An 18023-nucleotide genomic window follows, 5' to 3' on the forward strand; every position below is an offset into this window, starting at 1 on the left:
CTTTGATTGGTTCGAGTGGCTGCCACTCACAAAACGAGCTTTGCCGCCCAGCCCCTTTTGTTCCCAGCAGGCCTCGCGCACAGGAAGATGGCGGCGTCCAGGTGGAGGGCTTGAGGAGACGAAGTCGGTATGGCGTTGGCGTTGGGGCCGGCAGGGCGAGCGCTGGCTAGCCCCGGACGGCTCGGCCTTGGGGGCTGTGGGGCCCCAAGACGCGGGGCGTATGAGTGGGGCGTCCGCTCCACGCGTAAGCCCGAGCCGCCTCCCCTTGACCGGGTGTACGAAATCCCTGGAGTGGAGCCCATCACCTATGCTGGGAAGATGCACTTCGTGCCTGGACTGGCGCGGCCGGTCTTCCCGCCCTGGGATCCCGGTTGGAAGCATCCGAAATCCCGCCGATTGACCCCGATTCACGAGCACCCGCTGTACAAGGACCAGACCTGCCACACCTTCCACGCGGGCTGCCGCCTCCTCGAGGGTGAGGCCCCTGGACGGGCGGGAGGGGACCTTGTTCCTCTTCCCAGTACTGACGCCAACCCTCTGTGGCTTTGGGCAAGACCTTGAAACTCCGAGGGTCTCGGTTGCTTCGTCTGCGAAACGGGGCCAGTAGTGATTCCTATTTTCTGACAGTTGTTTGGATTAAGTGAGTTGTAAAGAGTTGTCTACCCTAAAGCTCATGATCTCATTACCCCAGTCCGCTTCTGTAGCTCTGTATCTCTCAGAGTTTTGTTAAAGACTTTACAGAACATTTCCAAGTTTAAGGAGCAATGGCAGTGTCAGTACTAAAACTCAGGTTACCAACTCCCACTCCAGGGTTTTTTATGCTCCACCACAAAACCCAGAAGTTCCATTTCTAAATGTTTGTATGGGTTTAATCCTAATAAATGAGGTACATTTGGTAGATATGGGCTTTTCCCGTCAGGAACTGGGTGTGGGTTAGTAGAAGAGATATAGGTTTTGAAAGGTTGGCATTCATCTAGGGTCTGTCTGAATGCTGCAGGCAACAGATAGACCCTTATGATCTCAGCCTTCTTAGCCACTGTTTTAATTCCCCTGGTGCCAGGCACTATTTCAGTGGTTAACCATCCATCGCTAGACAGTCATTCCTGAAGTTGAGTTGAAATTTGGCTGTTCTAGCTTCTGTTCCTTATTTTATTTCTGACCTCTCAGATGGCTCTCTCTGCGGCCTTTTCCCCAAGATGCTACCAAGCAGGCTTAAGTATTTCATTCTGAATTGTCTTTTGTGTGTGTGTGTGTGTGTGTGTGTGTGTGTGTGTGTGTGTGACTACCCCAAAGGTGTAAAGCAGGCCCTCTGGCTTACCAAGGCCAAGTTAATTGAAGGCCTTCCCGAGAAAGTGCTTAGCCTTCTTGATGACCCAAGGAACCACATAGAGAACCAAGATGAACGTGTTCTGAATGTGATCTCTCACGCCCGTCTCTGGCACTCCACTGAAGATATCCCCAAGAGACAGACATATTGGTAAGTTTTCCCCAGGTCAGTAGATTTCCAGTTGATGGCTTTTGGAGTCAACATGTTGTTTTATGTCTCCAAATGTTTCTTCTTTTTTCCAAGCCCAGTCATTGTGGACAGTCTGATACAGCTGTGTAAATCCCAGATTTTAAAGCATCCTGCTCTGGCCAGGCGGATTTGTGCCAAAAACTACAGGTTATCCACCACCTGGAACCGAGGTTGGTCATCGTGTATACCAGAAAGCCTTAGTCAGTTTTTTATCTTTCTACTCTTAGCCCTACCACCAGCTCACATTCCCAGCCCCCCACATCCCTATATGTACCCTCACTTCCATCCTTCATGGTCCAGTTTTGTAGGCTTAGGCACGTCCTCAACATTATTAGCCATAACTGGCTTTTTTGGTTTTTAATCACTTCTTTCCAAGACTGTTAATTCAGCCATATCTATTGAGCGCCTGCAAGTGCATAAGTGTTGACGACACAAAGAAGTAATAAAGCACACACAGTGTCTGCCCTCACAAAGCTTATATTCTGTTGCAAGAGCCTTTTTACCCCATGCATGCTTTTCTCCTTTTCCCAATCCATTTTCCACATAGCTGCTGGAATGATCTTTCTAAAGTGCATGTCTCCTTATGTCCCTCTTGTTTCAAATCCTTCACTTAAACCATTTATCATGCTGCCCAAGGCCCTCTGTGATTTGGCCACCACCTAGTCTTTCTAGTCTTGTGTCCTGCTCTACTGTCCCGCCACCCCCCTATGCCCAAATTTACACTTTAGCCGCTTGCAGGGTTTTGGCATCAAGCTTTTACACCTTTGCACGTGCTCTGCATTTTGTCTGGAATGCTCTTTTCTGCTTTCCTCATTTGACTAAATTCTTACCTGCAAGACTCAACTCAGGCCCCCTTCCTATGTGAATCCACAGGTTAGCTATTCCTCCCCTGTGCTCCTTATGCCCAGTATCTTTTCTGTTTGCTCCTCTGCACTGTGAACTTCTGTGCACAGTGTCTTAACAGTTCACGGTACATGATAGGTATTGACTGAAGGGACAGGTGAATGAATACCAAATTTCAGGTGTTTCAGGCAGGGATGTTCAGAGTACACAGGAGTTCTGATGAGTGGAAACCTGAAGCAGGGAGACCAGCAATGGAATAATTTGGGATTTTCAGGGCATCTGCTTGGTCAGGCTTCTCCAGCTTGCCCCTTTGAGTATGGACTTCTTGGCAAGGAGTCAGCTTTGCAGAGGTAATGGCACCACTAAGGAAATTAGTGAACCTCATTAATGGAGGAGCACTTGTTGGCCCATCATCAAGTATTACCTCTAATTAAACTGCCCCATTTGGAGCTGTCACTGGAGGAGGGATGTGGAGGGAATTGAATTGGAAACCACACTAGAGTGGTCTGTGGGGAAAATCTAAAACCCAAGGTTAGGAGAGGTCCAGGCACATTTATCTTCTTTACAGATTAAATGTGAGGAAACAGGAAATACTTTAGAAAACTATTCTTGAGGTATGGGTGTGATTTATTTTAACAAACAGATCAGAGTTTATCTATCCACAGATGTAGTATCCCTTTTTTACATGTAGTAAGGGAGGCCACATGCTTATTAAGTGACAGGTTTTCTGTTTGTTTGTTTTTGTTAATCCACACCTGTTCACCTGAGGATATTTTTTCCATTGATTTTTTTTTTTTTTTTTAGAGATGGTGGAAGGGAAAAGAGAGAAAGAGAAACACTGATGTGAGAGAGACACATCTGTTGGTTGCCTCCTGCATGCTCTAAGACCACGACCTGGGATCAAACCTGCAACCCTTTGGTGTGTGGACTGAGCAACACTGGCCAGGGCACAAATGGCAGTTTTTAATGGCTACACCGTACATAAGTTTGTCATTCTTGATCCATTACCACTGCACAGCTATTTGTGTATTTATAAAAAAACCACGCACCAGCCTGGCCAGCATGGCTTAGCAATTGAGCATTAACCTATGATCCAGGAGATTGTGGTTCGATTCCCAGTCAGGGCATATGCCCTGGTTGCAGGCTGGATCCCCAGTGCGGGGTGTGCAGGAGGCAGCCGATCAATGACTGTCTCATAATTGATGTTTCTATCTCTTTCTCTCTCTCTCCGCCGTTCTCTGAAATTAGTAAAGATATATTTCAAAAACAAACAAAAACCACGCACTTTCAGAGGAAGATTTGCCTGCATGGAGAATTCTCAGGAGACCATTCTCAAGGAGTTTCTTCCATTTTGCCTGGTGGTGGTGGCATGTGGCCACCTGTAGGGACCTCTGTGAAGGGCATTCACATTCAGTGAGGCAGGCTTGCTGATTAGACAGATATGAGTTTTTTCCCCATACAGCTATGTCTCTTTGTAGCAAATATGCTAATCCTGCTTAAATGAGTCTTTCTGACTGGCCTGGTTTTTTTCACTCTCAGTTGTTGAAGACAATCAGTCTGGCCTTTTTCCCTGGTTGAATAGCCTTTCTCCAGAGCCTCTGGTCTCCCTCTGTCTCTCCCTCCCACTGTACCATACTCTAGTCACCTGGATTTGTTTCCCTAGACTCTGCCCTGGAGTAGCACGCTTCTATGCCTTTGCACGTGCTACTTCTCCTTACCTAGAACGCTTTTCTCCCCTTTGCCTGGCAAACCCTTACCTAGTGGCTTTCAACCAAGGGCAATGTGGTCTTCTGGGGAGATTTGCCAATGTCTGGAGATATTTTTGATTATGACATGACTTGAATGGGGGGGCGGAGTTCTCCCGGCATCCACGGGGTAGAGGTCAGGGATGCTGTTGAAGATCTACAGGACAGCCTCCCTCTCCAAAGAATCATCTGGTCCAAAATGTAAAAAGTGCCAAAGTTGAGAAACTTTGCCCTTAACAGTCCTTCAGAAGCTAGTTTGGAGGCAGTGCCTTTTTCAGGAAGCTTCCCAGGCCTCCTAAAGGAGGTCATTTTCCCACCTCTACAATCTCCGAGTGTGGTTCATACTTTCGCTATAGTGCTTACTACCTGGCGAGCTTCTTGAGAGCAGAGAGTAACTCTCATTTCTGGGTTCCCAGCTTAGCTCAGGGCTTGGGACAGTCTTTACGGGGCATCCCTGAACCCACAGAAGCCACCATGTCTTAGGGGTCACTGGAAAGGGAACACAGGAAGAAAAATGTGCCCTAGTTGGTGTGGCTCAGTTGGTTAGGCATCGTCCCTTGCAACTGAAAGGTTGCCGGTTCGATTCCCTGTTAGGGCACGTGACTGGGTTGTCGGCTCAGTCCCCAGTGGGGGGCGTGCAGGAGGCAGCCAATTGATGTTATGCTCTCACATCAATGTTTCTCTCTCTCTCTCTCTCTTCCTTCCTCTTTCTCTAAAAATCAGTAACTATTAAAAAAAAAGAATGCATTCATCTCCCAAGAATCCCAGGATTAATATCTTAACCAAAGTTTTGTTTTCTATGATTAGGGCAATCAGCTTGGAAAGCTATAAAAGACTTTAGTGTGGCAGGATGAAGCTGAGATAAGGTTTTAGAGCAGGTTAGACTAATTGTCTTTCTCCCCTTTAGAGTCTCTTCTCCTTCAGGTCCATGGTACTAGCGGAGCCCGGCTGAATGCCAAGGATCCTCTGCCCCCCATCGCTTCCAGAGAGGAAGTTGAAGCTACTAAGGATCATGTTCTTGAGACCTTCTATCCCATATCTCCCACTATTGGTCTTCTGGAATGCAATGTTTATGACGAGAAGGACGACACGGGTAAGGGTCAACACCTTTGACTTTCAGGCAGTGTGGAGATGAGAAACGTGCTTTTTCCAAGGGGGAAGGGTCTACTGAGTACTTACATGTCCTAGGCACCTCACATGTATTTTCTTCTAAGATCCATGGAGCAGCCCTGTGAGACTGGTACTGTTATCCCCCTTTTAGAAGCAAAGTAACAGGCTTGGGGAGGTTAAATGATTTGCTGAAAGGCTGACTTTGCTTTTGACAACCTGAGAAGCAACTTTGTTACATCAGAGTTTTAATTGGCATCTTGAGGGGCTTTTGATCAAGGGCCAAATGTTTCCTGTATTCATAGCTCCTTTGAAAGACACCCCCTTTCTTTGTACCATGTAAACTCTGGCCGGCCTCCTGGTAGGACTGAGGAAGCTCCACAGGCCTTGAATGGTGCTGTTCATCCAAACTCCATCGAGTAAGGCACCACTGTCAACCTTGTCAGCTCATACAGAGACTAGGGGGTCAGGCTAAGAAGCCCACGACTCCCGCTGTCCCCTCATTCATGAGCGGTAGTGTGTTCTCCTTCACCTCTCTTCATTTCCACAACTGCAACCGATGCCAGTCCCTGTGTCTCTCACCCAGCCTACTGCCACAGTCTCCCAGCTGGTGTTGCCCAGGCTGTTTTCCCTGTAGTCCATCTAGTTCACAGTTTAGCCTTTCTAAAACAAATGTGATCCCATCTCTTTCCATGCCCACCTCCCTGCTGTCTGTTGGACAAAGTTTGGACGCCTTAGCTTATCACATGAAGGCCTTCAAGTCTGGCCTCCGTCCCTTTCTCCAGCCTCATCTTGGTCTGCTCCCCCAGGTGCCCCCTTTATTCCTGCTATACTTACACATCATGCCCTTTCATACTTTCACACTTTAGCATGTTCTCTTCCTTCTACCTGGAACTTTTGACCACTCACCTCATTGATAACTCCTCATCTTTCATAATTCATCTTAGGAATCACCTCTTCCCAGAAATGCTCTGGGACCTTCCAGTCTCATCAAGGACCTTTTATCGTCCCTCCCACGCCCGACTCATCTTGTATCTTGACATGTCCCTCTATGTGGATATGATCAGTTTTCCTGTCTGTCTTCCCCTCTAAACTGTGAGTTCCTCAAAGGCAATAGTAGGCTCTGCTTGGCCTATTCCTGGTACCTGCCTTAGAGCTTGGCACAGACTGAGTGCTGAGTGTTGGTGTTTACATGTGCTGAGGGATCAAAGCAAGGATCGAGACAGATGGGAAAGCTATGTCTCTCGTAAGTAGTGCTCTTCTTTGGGATTTTCAGAGCCCACATTCCCAGCCTCTTTCTTCCTCTCTTTCACTCACTTTGACTAATCCAGGTTACTCATTCTAGAAGCCCCCACCTACCAAGGGTTTGCCCAGAGCCCTGCAGGGGAGGAGAATGATGACTGGCAGGGTCATGGTCGAAATGAGCACATGCTGAACTTGGATTCTCAGCATCAGTGTTGTACACATAGTTGTGAGATATGAGGCAAGTTATTTGTTATTAATAATAAAGTATTGCATTTTGCAAATGATTTGCCCTTTTTTTTAAATTGATTTCCGAGAGAAGGGAAGGGAGATGGAGAGAGAGAAAAACATTGATGTGAGAGAGGAACATCAATTGGTTGCCTCCCGCCTGAACCCTAACTGGGGCCAGGGATCAAACCCACAACCTGGGCATGTGCCCTGACTGGAAATTGAACCCGTGACCCTTAGTGCATGGAATGACAGTCCAACCAACTGTGCCACGCCAGCCAGGGCCAAATGACTTGCTTTTTTAAAAAAATGATTACCATAGATTTCAAGTTAGTTATCCTTCTGCTAGTATCATTGTCATCCATCCGTGTGCTTGAATGAGAGAGAAAGGGGTGGAGTTAGATTCATGCAAGAATCACCTGTAATGGGTTGGCACACATTTTCTATAAAGAGCGAAATAGTAAATATTTTAGGTTTTGCATATGGTCTTTGTCACAGCTACTCAGTACACATTATGTAAATAAGTGAGTGGGCAGGGTTGTGCTCTAATAAAAAACTTCATTTTCAAAAACAGGTTGGAGGCCAGATTTGGCAGGCAGGCAGAAGTTTGCTAGCCACTGGGCGAGAATGGTAGTATCTGTCTTTCCTGAGTGTCTGTAGTGCCTGTCACTGAACTGAGCTGAGGTGACTTTCCTGAGCTTGGGGCAGGCCAATTAATCTTTTCTGCCTCCATATGGTTGTTTATCTTGCAGGATTCCAGGAGGGTTATCCTTACCCCTATCCTCACACTCTCTATTTGCTGGAGGCAGCCAATTCCCGGCAAAACCGCTTCCAACCAGATCAGCTGAGGGCCAAGATGATCCTGTTCGCCTTTGGCAATGCCCTGGTCCAGGCCCGGCTCCTCTATGGGGTATGTATGTGGGGAAGACCACCAAGCTGCTTTGCATGGTGATGGTCTCCTGCCTTACGCTGCTCAGAGAAAGAAAGGGCGCAGAGGAAGAAGCCTTGCTTTACTGAGGAATTTCAGGGAAAGGCACCTCCACTCACCCTCAGAGATGAACTGACATCTGCGGGGTGCCCACTTGTGCCTGTCTTTTACATAGGGTGCTTCGTTTGTTGATCACAGTGGCCCATATTGTTCCATTGTGACCCCCAGTATTAAAACTGCGCCAGTGAATCACAGGGAGGCTAAGCCACTTCTCCAGCGTTACACAGCAGTGAGTGCTGGAGAAAGGATGGGAACCAGGTACACCCAGCTCTTATGGCTTCAGTTGTTTGTGTGTCTGCAGTATACGCCTCTGTTCTACCAGAACCTGAACCGGAGCTGCAGGCTCCATCAGGCAGGCAGAGGAAGTGAAGCAGGAGAGTGGCCCGGACCTGCCTACCAAGTCAAGACAGGTTCTGGAGACCCAAGATACCCCTTTGTGGTAGCCCTTGATTCTAAGAAGAGGGCTCAGGGACCTAGATGGTGTAGAAGGCAGGCTGAGTGGCTGTCAAACGGAACTGTTGCAAGATTAGGGGAAAGCATCTTCTGGGAGCAAGAGGTGGAGGAGTGTTTCTGGGAGCTGCTCTTAGCTCCCAGGTCTTGTTTAGATCCTAAGGCCCTCCTAGAGGAGTGAGTAAATTAAAAATGGTCTGTTGTACATCCCACTCCTCTAGAAACTAGGTGGGGTTTGGGAGGTGGTAGCATGGACTTTGCCTGGACTGAGCATCTACTACATGCCAGAGATTTAATCGTGGTTCTTTATGCCAGTGGTTCTCAAAATGTGGTCCTGGATTAGCAGCATAAGCAGCATCTGAGAACTTGTTGGAAGTGCAGATTCTCAGACCCACCCAAGACCTGCTGCAGAGAAACTGGGGGGGTGAGGCCTCCAGGTGATGCTGGTACAAGCTCACGACTGAAACCACTGCACTAAAATTTGAGAACCACTGCATTATTTAATCCTTGTAGCAACCCCCTGTGGCAGATAACCATTAACTTAATTTTACAGATGAAGAAACTGAGGCTCAGGGAGGCTAAGTAGCTGCCCATGGTGACACATCTTTATGACCTTCTTGTGTCTTTCCAGTCCTTGGAAGGTTATCTTTACTTCCATGCTTTGTATATTTCCTGAAGTCTCTGAAAGGTTAGGTAACTTGCCCAACAGCCCACAGCTAATGAGTGAGTCAGCAGGCACGGGAACCCTGATCCCTCCAGCTTCGAAGGACGTGTTTCCTCCCATCTCTGGGGCAGGGGATGGAGGCAGAGATCATCGCTTGCTGGGGTCCAGGTCTGCAGGCTCCTTGTAGCTTCTGAACCAGCTATTACCAGCAGAGCATGGGTAGCAATGCTGCCACTAATTGCCACCCAGTTGGGTAGAAAGGAGGCCCCTCCACCCCCTCCAGGTACAGATTATTCCTGGGGATGTGAAGTTGAGCAATTATGGCAAGAGCCTCTGTGTAAAAGGTAAAATTGCTGAGAAATTTATGTACTACCTGCAGCTTTATTGATCTGTAGAGGGAGATAAGAGTCAATACAGAATCCTCAGCTAACACTTAGAGGTACTTTTCTTTTTATTTATTTCTCATGCAGCTAAGAACAGGTATTTCTAAGGCCAGCAGTCCCAGTGTGGCCCACACTGAGGTCTGACATTAGCTATTCCTGACATTAGATTCAGCCCTGGAGAGGCGAATGTAGGCAGCATTTTCAAATCAAGGCTGCTGTGCTTCATGGGGCCTGCCTAGTGGATCTTTGTCCAGTGGGTAGCAGTCATGAAACTGGATTGCTGCAGAGTCTCAGTGGGTGAACATATGATTGTCACCCAAACTGGGACACTACTGAGGGTGAGAAGAGGTGCTGCTGTTGGACACAATGGGACACTGGGTGTAGACGAGAACAGTAGGGTGTTGAGTGATTTAATAGCATGAGGTCTGGCTTGCATCTCATGGGTGTTCTTGAGCAAATTATAATCTCTGAACCTCTGTTTCCTCATCTGTTAAGTGGGAATATGCCACTAGATTTATGAGATTAGAAGTGACTTTATGTAAAACTGGCACATGCCTGGCATGGGAGAGGCCTTCAGTAAATGGTTGCTGGTGTTATTATTACCAAGTGGCACTAATTCAAAGATAATTAGCTGATGGGTTGACTGGTGAAATGCTGAAACCGACATGTCAGAGTGGACACCAGGAGTCCAGCATGTTTTCAGAGCTGCACTGGGGCATGAAGACCTGGTAAGGGGACTGGCTACGCTCCAGGATGCCGGCAGAGTGGAAATGAGCATGGCTCAGGGTTAGCCAGTTTAGGTTCTGATGCCACACATCTTTGTGACCAGACAGCCTCTTGCCTCTCTGAATCTCAGTTTCCTCGTCTGCCCAGTGGAATGAGAACCGAATGAGATTATATACATCCATTCACCCTCCAGGCCCACATTTGATAGAGCTGATGTGACTGGTATCGCCATCAGGTAACCCCAGAAATTTGAGGGATTTCCTGTCGTTAACCTCTCAGCTCACCTTCTTGTCCTCTGCTGCTTGCCCAGTAATCACCTCTCAGTGGCAAGAATTATTACTTTAATGTGTTCAGCTTGAAGCGCAGGCACCCTGGGGCCACGAGGCATCAGGCCAGGCAGAGCCAGGCTGGGTGAGGGCAGGAAGGCCTGGCCCTGGTCAGGGCCCTGAACTCATTCATTTTTCATTGTCTGGTGGTGAAACCAGTAAATGGGAGTGGACATTTGTTTTAAAGGCCAGAACTAGAAGCTGCCTGGCCTGTGCTATTCCTTACACTCCACAGTTTCCGATTTGGTTGCTTGTCCCCTTTTCCTCAGAATGATGCTAAGGTTTTGGAGCAGCCGATAGTGGTGCAGAGTGTGGGTACCGATGGACGTGTCTTCCAGTTCCTGGTGTTACAGCTGAACACCACAGATCTGGCCTCTGATGAGGGCGTCAAGAATCTGGTCTGGATGGACTCAGACCAGCTCCTCTATCAGCATTTTTGGTGTCTCCCAGTGATCAAAAAGAAGGTGGTGGTGGTAAGTCTAGCCATCTCCAGACTGTGGTTGGAGCAGGGCCGTGACTTACCCTGCGTAGGGTGAGCAGGGATGGGGTTGAGGGGGTGATCGTGCATGGGACCCTGGCTTTAGGAGCTTGGTGCTCAGGACTTCTGACTGGAGGGCTCCTTCAGCCCTGTCCATCCCCTAAAACAAGACCTTCCACTCCGGGCCCTGCCCAGCTGTTCACCTCCCTTCCCCCTTCCCTCAGCACCCACCATGCCCAGCTCCTCACACCTTCCCAGTGTGCCCTGTGCTTAAATAGCTCAGGATCCTGGTAGATGCTGCAAAGGAGGCTTCCCCCCCTCCCCCTACCCCCACTGCCCCTCTGTCTGGCCATCCTCTGCTTTTCCTTCCAGGTTGAGCATAAGGACCCACCAGCCCACTCCCATAGCCCTGTGTTCCTGCATCACACACGATCACATTGCTCTTCTGCTCCATCTGTTTACATGTTTTCTCCTCCATCACCGAGCTCCAAGCAGGGTTCCTGAGTGATGCATTCATAATGTAATGTCAGGCAGTGATAAGCACTGAAGGAACATAAAGCAGGATCAGGGGTGAGAGAACGGTGTAGGCGCGGTGCTGGATCTCACTAGCTGTGTCCTGTGCCCCACATGGGCAGGAGTAGATTTGCTAAGTGGTGTTGTTCAGCCTCTGGACATTGTCAGCATGTCAGTTGTCTAGTTAGTTCTCCAGCATCTCTCAGTTGCTTCTCCCTTGATATGCCTCCTGTGCTTAAATAGGGGACCTTCCCTTTGCCCAGACACCAGCATGTGTCACCTGCACAGCCCCACCAGCCTTCTGCTCTCTCTCCCTCCCCCTGCATGTCTCTCTTCTTTCAACCTCTTCCTTCCAGAACACTTAGTGCCAGGCCGTCCTGGTTTGGTCAGTGGCCCCTCGTTACCTCTTCAGTTCAGCTCCTGCCCCCAGCTGCCTCTCCCTCCACCCCCACCAGCATCAGCCTCCTCGCCCTTGCTCTTCCTGCCATCCTATGAGCCTCTGTACAGTGCATATACTGCACTGGTCTCTGAAGTCTCCTTCCTTTTCTTTTTCTCCTGGCCCTTTCTACTTACCCTTTAAGACTCCCCCCCTCCCCCCCCCAAGAAAAGACTCATTCATACATGGTCTGTTCTGTGTATGGAAGTCAGTGAGTTAGTCATTTTCTCCCATTTTCTTAGCATCTTTTTCCTACTTTTGTTATAAGACCTGTCATCACCTGGCTGTAAGCTCTTTGAGGGCAGGAGCCAGATTCAGGTCACTGGGTTTCCAGCACAGGACACAGGCCAGTGGAGAGAGAAAAGGTGCCTGATAAATGTGTGTGGAGTGAGTGAGGACTTGTCCCTGGGGGTGAAAAAAAGCAACAGACCATTTGTTTGCGGTGGTTGGAGTAAGAGAGGTTGGGGATCAGGTCGTGTCAACAGGAGATTTAGTGAAAGGAGCTGGTAGTGCTTCATGTCCTCTCCCAGCCAACCCCCTCGGGCATCTTCAATGCCAGCTCCCCAGGCCCCTCCTTGGTCCTTGAGAGAAAGAAACAATTATTTTCCAGGTACTTAGATTTGCATAAAACCGACCTTTGTTTTAATTGCTGCCATTAAACCTAGTAGCAGGATCCTAATGGGCTGTGTTCTTTCCAGGAACCTGTTGGGCCAACTGATTTCCAGCCAGAGACATTCAAGAAGTTTTTAGCTCTGTATTTGCATGGTGCTGTGTGAGCCAAGGACCTTTCTGAGGCCTGAAGCCCCTGCCCCACCCTCCCCCATTAAAGATCCTGTATCCTGGGTGGAGCCTGGGGTCCCGCTGACAATAAAGAGTGCTTCCAGTGCACTGGATCCTGTGCATGGTGGGGTGCTGTCTGGAGGCGCCCAGGCCGGGAGCCTGCCTCCGCACTAGTGTAGGTCCTGCAGCTCGGGTAGAGCATCTTCCTGATGCACCCAGGTTGTGGGTTTGATCCTCTGTCAAGGCACATGCAAGAAGCAACCAGTGAATGCATAAATAAGTGGAACAACACATCAATTTCTCTCTCTTCCTTTCTCTTTCTAAAATTAATTTAAAAAAATAAAAATAAAAATTCAATGGAAAAAATATCCTTGGGTGAGGATTAACTGAAACAAACAAAACCAAACTCCAGTGGGTGCTCTGTGATGAACACTGGGCCCTGTGGAATTTAATTTGTGGACACCTCCCACAATGCAGAACAGCTGGGCGGAGTATTTGTAGATTTCTCACTAGTGTCCTGGTTAATGGATCAGTAAGGCCTGGTCAGCTGGTCTCTTATTTGTTCTGGTAACATCAAGCCCTCCTCTGGGCCGGGCACCTATATACAGCCTCCTGTTTAATCCTCACACCACCCTTGTGAAGTAAATGTCGGTTCCATATTCAAGAAAAATGTTGAGTGCTATTGTGTTAGGCACTGTTCTGGGCCCTAAAGATGAGAAAGGGAGTGTAAGGAATATGTCCAAGGTCACACAGCTGGTGCTGTAGGTCAGCTCCCCTAGGAAACCCCGAGATGGAGGTTGGCAGGTGAGTGGGGGGAGCCTTGGTCAGCACCTGGGGAGACGGACAGTGGCAGCCCTGGGTGGAGAGATGGCTCAGTGGGTTTGCACCCGAGGCCTTGGCCATTTCTGGTTCTGTGGGTCTCTGGAGGAGAGTTGTCCCTCCGGAGGCAAGGTGCTGAGGCTTTCTGCAAACAGCATTGGCCTGTCGCCAGCCAGGCCCCCTCCCCCCAGCTGGGGAGGCCTGGGGTAGGGTGGCTTTGTTGGGCCAAGTGCAATTCTCAGAGGGACCACTGAGAGCAGTTGGCTATGGACACTTCCTGCTGCTGGAGGATCTCTGAAGAGAGATGGAGCATGCGTTGCATCCACCACAGCTAGTAAATGGCAGAAAAGAATCTGTGCCTGTGTGTGACTGTGGCTTGCATTCCTTCCACTGTATAACTCCTTTTCAGCTTGGCAGGGACGGGTGGGGTGGCAGAAGGGATTACTAGGAAAAGGACAGATTGCACTGGTGGCGGTGTGTGAAGGGGCCACTGGGAAAAGGCAGCATGGTGCAAAAGGGGGGGGTGGGGGAGGTCACAGGGTTCTGCTGAGTCGGGGAGGTTGGGGTAAGGTTGGAGTGGCCAACTCACAAGAGGCCTTGAATGCCAAGCACCCCAAGCTTCCCATGGCAGGTGATCTGGAGCCTGGGGAGCTCAGAGCCCTGGTGCCCATTTTTCATTTTAAAGATAATCATTACAGCGCTCACTTCAGCAGCACGTACACTAACAGTGGAATGACACAATATTAGCATGGCCCCTGCGCAAGGATGACTTTCAAATTCATGAAGTGTTTCATATTTCTAAAAGTAAAAAAAAAAATTATTATTGCATATATATAAATGGTGAAATCTTAAAGAACAGAAGTATACTATAAAAGTGAAGTCGCCCCACCCGAGGCAATCCTTAGTTCTAGTCCCTCAGGGTAACTTCTGCAGCTTAGAGTTTTCTGAAGTGGTGCCGTTAAGTGTGCGTGTGTAACAACATGCACATCACTAGGGTCATCCTGTTTGTACACTGCACCTCCCTCTCTCACCTAATGCCTTGGGAGCAGGATCTTGCCACGTCAGCACATGTGAGCTACCTTGTTCTTCTGAGCAGCTGCATTAATACCTATCGATGGACAGTCAGTTATTCTCAGTTGTTACTATTGCAAATAATGCTGCAGTGAGCATCCTTGCTCATGTATCTTAGCATACTTTTGCCAGCATAGCCATCAGATAAATTCCTAGCAAAATTGCTGAGTCAAAGGGATTTAAAAAACACACTGGTGGTTGTGGAGGACGAGTTGGCAGGGTGACTGTACGGACCAGCTGGAGGCCGTTGCAGTGATTCTTGGGTGAGTGATGGTGATGGCCTGAAGCCAGGCTGACAGGCCGGAGCCCGGTGCAGGCGGCGGAAGAATGGGGAGTGACAGCGAAGTGAGCCTGAGTGTCGAGCCTGTGGGACAGAGGCTGCGGGGGAGCAGGCAGTCAGCAGATGAGGTGACCTTGCAGCTTGAGGACCGCCCTCATCCAGCCCCCAAGTGAGGACAGCCCTAATGGCTGGTCTCGGTGTGTCCTCTTTGGAACTCGGAGGTCAGCTGTGGAGCCTGGCGCGCACTGCACTCTCACCTCAGGCCCCTTGCAGCTGATCGGCAAGGTGAGGCCAGCAGGACTGGTGGTTTTTCGCCTCCCTACACAGGTGAGGAAACTGAGGCTTAGAGACCACGTGGTGTAGCGGGAAGAGCAGCCCCCTCCACAGAAAGGGGTCCACCTACCTCACCCTCACCACCTTCTTACATCCTTTACCCTTAAACACAGGAAGGGAAGAAATTCATGATGATGTTTAAGGCCGTTTGACATTCGAGCCTGAGAACTGACCACCTACCTAGTCAGTGAGTCTGGGGGAGGAGTGGAGGGAGAGGTCACACCATCGGTGTAAAAACCCACCTGCAGGGACTTGGACTTCTAAGCAACAGACTTTTGGAACCAACATTTTGACACTGCCATTGCGAACATATGTGAACATACTCTCATTGGGTCCGATTTGTGTCTTGTTGATCATTAAAAGTTTCCTCAGTTCACTTCCAGCAGCGGCAAGGGACTGGGGAAGCCATTTCCAAGAGCCTCCTAGATTCCAGCTTCCCTCTCACACGCTCCGTTTCCTCATCTGCAAAATGGGATCAAGCTCCTCCCTTTCAGTTTTCCCCACTTTTAGATGAATAAGCTGCACTTGGCCAGGAGATTTCAAGGAGCTGGGTCTGGAGCTTTTCAGAAGCCCCATGAAAAGGCGGCTTTGAATCTCTATCGTCCCCGAAGGCTGGCTCAGGCTGGACCTGGGGTAGGTGCTTGCCGGAGGCTTTGAGACTGAGACTCTCCCTCAGCGGCAAGCCCAAGGCTGACGAAGGAGCAGGCCAGGGTCCCCTCAGGTTTTATGGCAGGAGAAAGTCCCTTAAAGCGTGCCTGTGACCCGAGTGTCTCAGACGGTCTTCCGTTTGGCATGAACACACAAATCACCATGACACGTGGGTCCACCTGCTTGGCTGCTAGATCAGCCTGTTACAGGGACACTCTCTCCAGGCATGTCTGGGAGCCTCCAGAGATATGTACTTGTTACAGAGTGAGCCTGGTGCCCAACCCTCACCTCAAAATAAGCTCTCAGGCACTTGGTTCATTCATCCCACAGGTGTCCATGAGCATCTTGTACGTGGCAGGCATCCCGCAAGGACCTGGGTACAGAGCAATGAACAAACTAAGGTCCCTGCTCTCCCCGCAGCTGGGGAAGATGCAATGGCTGGAATGGGGAGGGACTGGTGTGTTTGCAGGACAGCGAGGCAGTCAGGGAAGCCCTGCTGGAGCACAGGCTCCCTCATCAGGACACGTGTCCCTCAGCCCTCACGCTGTGCCTGTAACCACCACCCCTCCCTTTTCTGCAAAGGAAGGAATTCAAGTCATAGCTCGGTGGAGTCCATGGGGACCTCTTTCAGAGGTGGCAAAAAGCTGGGGGAGACTTAGAGGTCAGAATGAGTTGGCTCTAATCCCAACTCTGTCCCTGAGAAGGGACATTTCCCTCTGCCCCCGAGAAGGGACTTACCTTTCCCTCTGCCCCCTGGGGTCCCAGGAACCAACACTTCCCTTCCAACACCACCCCCTTCCCCAGCCGTGAGGAACTTACTCCCAGTTCAGCCTCTTTCCTTCTTTGTCATCCTGCAGCTGAAACTCAGGGGTCCCAGCCCTGTCCTCTGGGGCCGCAGACCTCATGCGTCCTCTCAGCCAGGAGACTGACCTGTAGAGATTTGAGGCTAGAAATTAAATGCCTCAAAGCCAAACAGCCCACTGTCTGCCTCCCACTGAACTTCTATCCCACTTCTCAGTTCACTACCTGCTTCAGGCCCTGTCGCAGAGCAGGGCCCAGGGACCCAAATATTCAACTTAGCCGAGCACAGCAGGGTCCAGCCCATCCTGTTCTGGACACTCTGCTTTGGTTATTGCTACCTGAGATCCTCAGTCTAGCCCATGCCAGACACCCCAGGCCACATCTCCTCACATCCAAAGTGTGCATCCAGGGCATGGGCTTGCTGCCCAGGGCAAGAGTCCAGCCTGTCAAGTGCAGTATGGCCTCTTTCAGTTTTTTGTCACCCCCCCCACACACACACGCACTATGGGTCTTCTCATCACCTACTGGGCCATGGTGAAACTCGGTGTCAGGAAGGGGAGGGCTGAGCCCTGAGGTTCCCCACTAGACCTTCTCTAGGGGCAGTCCAGCAATTCAGCCCACTTTATAACCACCTACTGTGTGCTCTGGGAGTCATAGATTCAGAATGAGAGAGACACGGACCCTGCCCTCAGGGAGCTCCCAGTTGACTCGTGGTCACAGGTACAGCAGCCAGTCCCCTTTGGATCTGCAGAAGCAGGCATCCATAAAGGCTACTTCTTTGCTCACACCTGAGCACCTGTGACAGCATGCACTGGGAAGGGGTGCAGGGCTGACTACTCAGCACACATCGAGCCACTCCATGACTACTCACTGGGCATGTGCTGGGTGGCTCTGGGGACAAAGGACACTCAAACATGGTCCCTGGCTTTGAGGAGCTCCCAGCCTGATGGGGGAGGCAGAGGCTGAGCCAATATAGCATAGGAGCTGTGGGGGCAGAGAAAGCCTCTAACTCAGCCCAGAAGACTTCCTGAAAGAGGGGCCATCGAGCTGGATTCTAAAGGGCAAGCGGGAAAGGCACCCAAGAGAGAAGCAAGGACAATGGCTCCTGGTGGGCAACATTCATAAGCTGTTCCACGTGGACAGAGCATGAAGTGCCGAGGGGCGAGAGAGAGCAGGCAGGGTCTGAATGAAGTGTGGACTGTGTCCCCGGGCCTGGTGGGCCTGCCGTCTTATACTCTCAGAAGCACTTGGCACTCTGCTCCCTGCAGTCTCCTTCACCTGGTCTCCGGGGCACCTTGCTCTCTTACTCATTTCTCTGCCTCCTTTACTGTTTCTATTTTCCAGCTCTCTCATCGCTGAGAGTCCTTGGGCCCTTGTCCATTTGCCCTCCAGATGATCTCAGCCAGGCTTGTGGCTTTAAAGACCTTCCAAATGCCAATTCCCAAAGTGTCTCCATCCCAGACTACTTGCCTGACGCCTTCACGAGGATACCTTCTGCCCAAGCATCTCAAATCTAATTTGCCAAATGGAGTGTCACCTCAACCTGCCCGTCCTGCAGCCTGCCCCACCGCAGTGAGGGGCATCTCCATCCTTCCATGTACATGTTTAAGATTTTTTTTTAAAAGGGAGAGGGAAAGAGAGAAGCT

The 18023-nt window shown here is 50.0% G+C and overlaps 1 protein-coding gene across 1 annotated transcript; it reads left to right on the top strand.

The window, feature by feature from the left end:
- Positions 1-4: 4 nt before the first annotated feature.
- MRPL37 (mitochondrial ribosomal protein L37) lies at positions 5-13087 on the top strand. The gene is made up of 7 exons (XM_081145799.1): positions 5-475; positions 1294-1477; positions 1571-1686; positions 5012-5197; positions 7434-7591; positions 10488-10691; positions 12344-13087. Exons 1-7 carry the CDS (start codon positions 130-132, stop codon positions 12419-12421), a joined length of 1272 nt encoding a protein of 423 aa, XP_081001925.1. The 5' UTR covers positions 5-129; the 3' UTR covers positions 12422-13087.
- The last annotated feature ends 4936 nt before the right edge of the window (positions 13088-18023 follow it).

The sequence above is a fragment of the Miniopterus schreibersii genome (assembly GCF_964146895.1).
Source record: "Miniopterus schreibersii genome assembly, chromosome: 8".
NCBI classification, from domain to species: domain Eukaryota; kingdom Metazoa; phylum Chordata; class Mammalia; order Chiroptera; family Miniopteridae; genus Miniopterus; species Miniopterus schreibersii.

Excerpts from the sequence above, each read along its gene's own strand:
- MRPL37 (XM_081145799.1), top strand. The coding sequence starts at position 130 with ATGGCGTTGGCGTTGGGGCCGGCAGGGCGAGCGCTGGCTAGCCCCGGA. Across the intron at positions 476-1,293 it reads GGGCTGCCGCCTCCTCGAGG|GTGTAAAGCAGGCCCTCTGG; the intron begins GTGAGGCCCCTG and ends ACTACCCCAAAG. Across the intron at positions 10,692-12,343 it reads TCAAAAAGAAGGTGGTGGTG|GAACCTGTTGGGCCAACTGA; the intron begins GTAAGTCTAGCC and ends TGTTCTTTCCAG.